Raw genomic sequence first — 6,998 nt, 5'->3', positions numbered from 1 at the left:
CTTGACCTGTGCAATGCCTTATTTGTTAGTTATTAAATTATTTGTTGATATATTTTGTATTAAATGCCTACATTTTAAGTGTAACTTGGACATAATTATAACATTTTTTCCCACTAAAAATGCTACGCAGAAAAAAAAATCTGACTTTCCATCAGGACTGTGTTTAAGAGCTTGTTATTGATCATAGATTAGGAAATATCCAGTTCATCAATAGGGTGCATAAACAGACACGAATGATGTGTGCATAGATGAATAATGACAACTATGTGAGTAGAAATATTTTGCGTTCAACTTTTGCATACCTTCCAGTAGGAAACCATTCCCCGTCATTTTAAAGAGACATAATGAAATCACATGCAGCCAAAATTATTTCAAGGTTTTATTGATATGGTGTCATACAGCAATACAATAATAATAATAGTAAAGAGTAAAGCATGTCAACTACATTCAATCCATATGCTTTTGTTGTCACTGCAGCTATGATAAACACTACGAAAGAGAATATAACGGTTAAACACCCCACTGAACAGAGTCGTATGCATCAAACACATGGTCAAAAGCTGCTGGTGTTTTAAGGCATTTTACATCCTACAGTATTTCTTTTACAGTATGGCTAAATATTGATTGTTGGTTTTGAATTGGTGATATACTGATCATCATTTTCCAGAGCACGTGCATTTAGAAAAGTTTGGCAGTGCTGCGAACGCAATATTTTTCTTTAGACATCCATGAAAGCTCTTTTGGTTTACAGTGTAAGGATAAAGGCTTGACATTTGCAACCACTAGCAACTCATTCAGTGTGTTTATAACTTCTTCTGTTTGACGCTATAATTCGTACAATTCATTATTCTACGAAAAAAAATCAAAATGCCCGGCTTGCAGACTTGCTGTTCTCACTCAACACATAATTCCAGTTATGATAGGCCACTGTGTAGAGACACAAACACACTTAGTACAGTACTATCAGTAGGTTTTGTTACCATTCTTAGTGTTAGTGCAGTTTGTCAGGGCATTATTCACCATGACCAGCAGCAAGAGAATAAAGATAGCTGTGTTAGAGTTGGCAGTGCACGAGCAGAGAAAACAAGCTGCAAGTCTCTTAAGCTACTGAAGGATTTCTAGTGGTGAGGTCACACTACAACAGACATTTTATCCAGTCATGGCCACAGTTAAAAAAAAAAAAAAAAAAAGTTGAGACGTTCTAAACACATCATGGCATGGCACGCTTCAACTAAATCATTAGAGTTTTGTCAACACTGTTTTCTTCAGGGTGACTGATATGGTATTAATTCTTGGGTTGTGCTTCATGGGAAATGTTGTTATGCAGCTGATGTGTAAAATTTATCACACCTCAATCGCTGGATCATTGTGAAACTCGTGCATTTGTGCTACAGCATAATTTATAATTCAGTCTTCAACTGACTTTATAAAAGACTCTTTTATTATGTTTGCTCCATTCTCTAAAGTCTCAAATCTAACCTAAAGGCCTAACAAACACATGTCTAATGCAGTCATTAAAAGGTGTTGTGCATGATGATGCTCGACATAGTCGGCAGTTTTAACTTCATACAACAAAAATGTGTTGAATGAGTAATTTGCTGATGAATTCCATGCAAGCATGACATCTTCGTACACCATGCACATTATGCCTGAATAATATATTTTTGTCTTTGTCCTAAGTCTTGATCTTACTCAAAGAGCTACATTAATATATTGTTGTTAGTGAAACTTTTCCAGGAATTCGAAAAGGGTCGGTGCTCGACTCCTTCAGCCGTTTGGGTTGTGCTCAAATCCCTTGCAATGAAAAGAGAACTGTCTGTGCAAACATTTGATTTAAGGAGGATATTCTTTGCACTAAAAAGGCTCAAAATGTTGGCTCAGTAAGACATTATCATTTAATATTGTTCATCTTATTAATTATTGTTATTATTGTTAGCTGGTTTCTTATGTACTTACTAAAGAGAAATCATTATATTCCTATTGTGGGTAGAGACCCATACCAGCTGATGTGTTTTAGATCTTTTTGGCATAGTGTGGAATGTGTTGAGAATAATTCACAGTTTGTGGAAGAAATGCACAACCGGAGTTGTTATTATCTACTGTGTGTCCGTACATATTGATTAGTGAGAAAGACCAGTAGAATAATGTACTGTGAAAGACCATACTCCTGTAAGAGATGCTACCTAAGTGCTTGATATTGTTTGAAGCTGAGAACAAGAGAGAACAAGAGAGAACAGATGTACTGGACTTTTGCATGATGTGTCGGTTATAATAGCGGTATAATGGATTTCCCTTGATGGGGGGAACACCTGTGGGGGTCAAAGGGGACAAGGACACCAACATAAAACAAACCTGTAGATCCTGCACTCTAATCACATCCAACACACACTAGCTCAGATATGAAAGACAATCTTACTATGCTTTTGGGATGGGGGATGAAGAGGTATGGGTTTGCAAGGCAAAGGGAAGATTTAGGGGTCAACACCAGGCTTACAGTAGGCTCTTAGTTTTTCTGATTGGTGGGAATGTCGTCTTGCTGCTTCTCCATCTTCTTGGTGGTGACTACTGTCTCCTCATAAACTTCACGCTGGGACATCTTCCCACCGGATTTGCTCTCCAGCTGCTCGTCATCCTTTCCCTCCTTCTTGGAGCTCTTGCCAGAGCTTGTGTAAATGCGGGTCTGGTAGCTGTAGCCCTGCCCAGGTCCAGCACTTATGGAGGGACTGGGATAGGTGATGCCTGTCCCGATGCGGGTCTCCTCTCCCTCCAGTAGTTTCCTGCAGAAATGGTCATAAAAAGGTGTTAGAGGAAGACATTATATAATGAGAGAGGCAAGTGGTGAGGTGTCAAGAAACATACCTGTATGCTGCAATTTCTATGTCCAGTGCCATCTTGACATTAAGCAGATCCTGATACTCCCTCAAGTGACGAGCCATCTCACTCTTTGTGGTCCTCAGCTCATTCTCCAGCTCTGCCATGCTTTCCTGAGCAGAAAATTAAAAATGAAAGTAGGCCAGAATTACATATTTTAAAAGGTGAAGACAATGTGTGTGACTACATGTCTTGCAGCAGACAGACAAAGACCTCTGTCAATCCCATTATTAAAATGGGCATGGTGTAGGCTAGAATTTGAGAAATGTATTAATAAATAGTAAATATTTTATTTTTAGTAAGAAGCTCTGGATCGAGCGTTTTCTTGTTTTAAAGTCGTTTGTTTTGTTGTTTTTTTTCTTAGAGCATTGACAGTGGGCGTTGTCAGATGCAGCTGAGCGCGCTATCCCGAAGGAACTAGTTTCAGCACCACGGACAGAGCCCGGCAAAAAACGGTTGTCCCGATCTTATTCTTGCGGTATTGTCACTAAACACTACACACATAGTAGACTATCAATTTAAATGAAACTTTTACGAGACTGCTATTTAACAGCCGAATATCATTGCAGGAGAAACCCGATGATAAGCGTAAAAAAAAAAAGTAAAACAGAATTACCTGATAGTTTCCAATCTCCATATTGTGTCTGTCCTCCATCTCCCGAAGCTGCTTTTCCAGAGATTCGTTGGTTCCTCTCAGACTCTCGATCTCGATAGTCTTGGACTGCAGCTGCCTCCTGAACTCGTTCACTTCCTCCCTGCCGGCGCGGATGGCCTCGTTACTACGGTTAGCCTGCTCGGAAAGATCTGCAAACTTGCTCTTGTACCACTCCTCGGCGGACTGCAGGTTCTTTGAAGCCATGGACTCGTACTGGCTGCGAATCTCTTTGAGGGCGGAGGTGAGATCCGGCTTGGACACCTCCATTTCAACAGACACCTGTGCAGCCTGGATCATATCCGTCAGTTCGGCCACCTCCTCCTCATGCACCTTCCTGAGGAAGTTGATCTCGTCCAGGAGGGATTCCACTTTCTTCTCTAAGTCCAGGCGCACCATGGTAGCATCATCCACATCTTTTTTGAAAGCCTTGAGGGTGGCCTCCGCCTCCTCTCGGGCGCGGAACTCTTCTTCATATTTCCCCCTGAGCTTCTGCAGGTCGTCCTCAATATTATCCCTCTCGATCATCAGCTGGGACTTCTCCCCGTTCAGTTCGTCGAGCTGGGAGCGCAGTTCGCGGATCTCTTGCTGATAGAGCTCTGCCAGCCTGGACGGCTCGGTATGACGCTGTCGCAGAGCAGTCAACTCTGTTTCCAGCACTTTGTTGTGCTGCTCCAAGTTGCGCACTTTCTCGATGAACATTGCAAAGCGGTCATTAAGACCTTGCATTTGTTCCTTTTCATTAGTGCGGATGATTTTAAACTCATTGTTGAGGACGCTACTCTGTGTCAGGTCGAAGGACTCCACTGGCATAGGAGAGAAGGAGCGGCCAGACTTTCTGCTGAAAGAGCCCAGGGACGAAACGTTGCTTCGGGATAGGGAGGAGGACCGGTACCCTCCGCGAGAGGCCACGTTCATCACCGTGCGCGATGGAGAGGATGCATAACGGGGAGAATCCCCGAAAATCCTCCGGTAGGAGGAGGAGGAAAAGACTTCAGATCCGTAGCTCATCTTCGCTTGTGTGGAGACAGAGCAGAGCAGTGGGCGCGTCTCCTTTATATAGGGGTGTCGACCCAATCACTAATTAATGCCCAACGGTAACATCCGGACTTAGTTTGTTCCAGATGCGTCAGGCAGTCCACTGTGCATATGCGAATGAACGGAAATCACTCCTGTAAACTAGATTTTTCGTTGATAGGTATATTCTAAATATGACATCACTCCAGATGTGCACGGTTTACTCTATTTTTTTTTTTCTTTCTTTCAGCAAATGGAACTGTCCTTTTTGGCGCAGTGGTGATGTATCCGCGTCTGATCGCTTGTTGCTTATTTAAAACAAACAGCTAACAACATGTAACAAATGTTCCGTATAAGACATCCTTTAGCAACAGTTTCCTGCAGCCCATCTTCAGCGTTTTTGTTGCTGAGAAAAATCTCTGAAAACGGAATTTCATCTAATCCGCTCCAGTCTACAAATTCTATGCTGTTTTTAATTAACGCAGAATGACGATGACGGTGCAGTTTACTTGCAAACTTACTTACTTGCAGTGCAGCCAGGTAACATCCGTAAAACACTCTTCCCCAAACCACAGTACTGACGTCATACAACACATCTGCTTGCAGTTTCCAAATAGCATCTATTTAAATAATATGACCCATTATTTTAACGCAGATCAAGAGCGAGCCCTGCGTTTTTCTTGTGTTAAACATGCGTATAACACAATGAGAAATTTGTATTTGAAAATAAATATGTTATGCATAAAATGTAGCAGGCTGCACGAAATATAATTAGAGTTAGATTTCCAAGAAAACTGTTTTAAATAATATCTAGGGTTACTCGGACTGGTTGATTGTTATTTGTTCTGTTTGGTAAAGTGTGTATATATAAAGCCTGGTCAAACAGGATCCGACTGACAGGCCTTTGCTGCCCTCTGCTGTCAAATAGCGTTACATTGCAAGCAAACTGGACTACCGAACCGTATTAACTGCCACAGTGTTTTTATTCTAGTGTGTTTAAAAATTTTAGTGCGGCACATTCACAGTGGTGTTATTATCGTGATTTGTGGCAGAGCAAGATCATTATAAGAATGATTTATAAATAGGGCCTAGTTAAATGTGTTCATTTTGGTATTATACTCTTATCATGGACCTAAGGTTTTGTTGTTTGAACTTTGAATTCCAGTTTGCTATTAAGAATTCTTTTGTTTAGTGTTTTTAGTTGAATGACTTGACTTTAAGGTGTGTCTAGTAATGCATCTGTCCTTAGTCTTAAGTTGCACAGTATGGGGTAATGGCAAGAAAGAACAGTGAAATAAAAAGTAGAAATTTACATTTAGAACAAGGGAAGAGCAAGTAATCCTCATCAGATTGAGAATAAATCTCACTAGATTAATGGTACTCCAACTGGCTATTGAGCAAGTACTAATTTCATATAGTTGGTACAAAGAAGCATGAAGAGAGATGGGGGTAGTCATGCAAGGATTAGGTTTCGGGATATCAATATTAGCGATGTGCTCATGTGTGGGGACTCAACAGTGGGAGGAAACTACTATTTAGGTAGGGACATGTCTCCATTTTGAGCTTTAGAAATATATATATTTATATGCACTTCTCTGATCTATTAATCTAAGGTGTTTGGAAAGAAAAGCGACTGGACTTCTTTATGTTTCTTGAAGATGTTTCACCTCAAATCCAAGAAGCTTCTTCAGTTCTAAGACCAAATGGTGGAGAGTCCCAAGTATTTAAGCCCTAGTGAGATACCTGGGACTTTCCACCATTTATGTGTTTATATGTATTAGCAAAGTTATTGCTAAGGTCTGAGATAATGCATAGCTGTAACTTTGATAATACATATAAACACATATTGTTGTGAGCAGTAATTAAGGCTTAACAGATTAGACAGCTTCTCTTTTTTAATATTATTAGAAACTGTTCACAGTAAAGGTCCAGTTAACTGGGAAGGGACACTGGCTCACTGTTGATGGTATCTTAGTTTTGAACATTACACAGAGCATTACACTGCAGGCATTTAACTTTACTAATTATAGCCATGGACTCTAAATCAAAACATCCTGGATTTGCTCACTTAGGACACCACATTAAATTATTATGACATTTAATAGCAAGAGTATATATGTATTGCAGGTACTTCTGCAGTGACATTCCAAGAGGAAAAAGATTGGCAAATCTGACTGCAGTATGACAGTTAGATGGATAAATATCCAAGAACAAGTCAACAAACAAAACATAAGACGGGATGGAAAAGAAATATAAAATGCATACATTAAAAATATGCATCAAAATAATGGAAAGATGATCAAAACCATGAAAAGTTTCCTGCGTGACCATTTAATAATCTGATTGTACTGGGAGCAAATGATTAGCCTACTTCTAATCTTTATTATGCTATAGGGTGAGTCTACAGGCAGAACAGTGAACTCTGAACAGTGACATTTCAGATACCCATAGCTGCATT

At 40.2% G+C, this 6,998-nt stretch overlaps 1 protein-coding gene across 1 annotated transcript; it reads right to left on the bottom strand.

Moving 5' to 3' along the window:
• Positions 1-376: 376 nt before the first annotated feature.
• Positions 377-4,579, bottom strand: inab (internexin neuronal intermediate filament protein, alpha b). Its single transcript, XM_085410563.1, has 3 exons — positions 3,488-4,579; positions 2,860-2,984; positions 377-2,777 (listed from the first exon to the last, which is right to left on the bottom strand). The coding sequence occupies exons 1-3, from the start codon at positions 4,532-4,534 to the stop codon at positions 2,504-2,506; spliced, it is 1,446 nt and encodes a 481-aa protein (XP_085266689.1). The 5' UTR covers positions 4,535-4,579; the 3' UTR covers positions 377-2,503.
• Positions 4,580-6,998: the final 2,419 nt, after the last annotated feature.

Source organism: Rhamphochromis longiceps, linkage group LG6, assembly GCF_057381845.1.
Source record: "Rhamphochromis longiceps isolate RC_006_pf linkage group LG6, R_longiceps_female_GT1.1, whole genome shotgun sequence".
In the NCBI taxonomy this organism is placed as follows: Eukaryota; Metazoa; Chordata; class Actinopteri; order Cichliformes; family Cichlidae; genus Rhamphochromis; species Rhamphochromis longiceps.
The sequence above is the reverse complement of the archived record's forward strand: the minus strand, read 5'-3'. Positions and strand labels throughout refer to the sequence as shown.

Coding starts and splice junctions, on each gene's coding strand:
- inab (XM_085410563.1), bottom strand. CDS start 4,534: ATGAGCTACGGATCTGAAGTCTTTTCCTCCTCCTCCTACCGGAGGATT. Junction 2,985..3,487: donor TGGAGATTGGAAACTATCAG/GTAATTCTGTTT, acceptor TTTTCTGCTCAG/GAAAGCATGGCAGAGCTGGA. Junction 2,778..2,859: donor ATAGAAATTGCAGCATACAG/GTATGTTTCTTG, acceptor CCATTTCTGCAG/GAAACTACTGGAGGGAGAGG.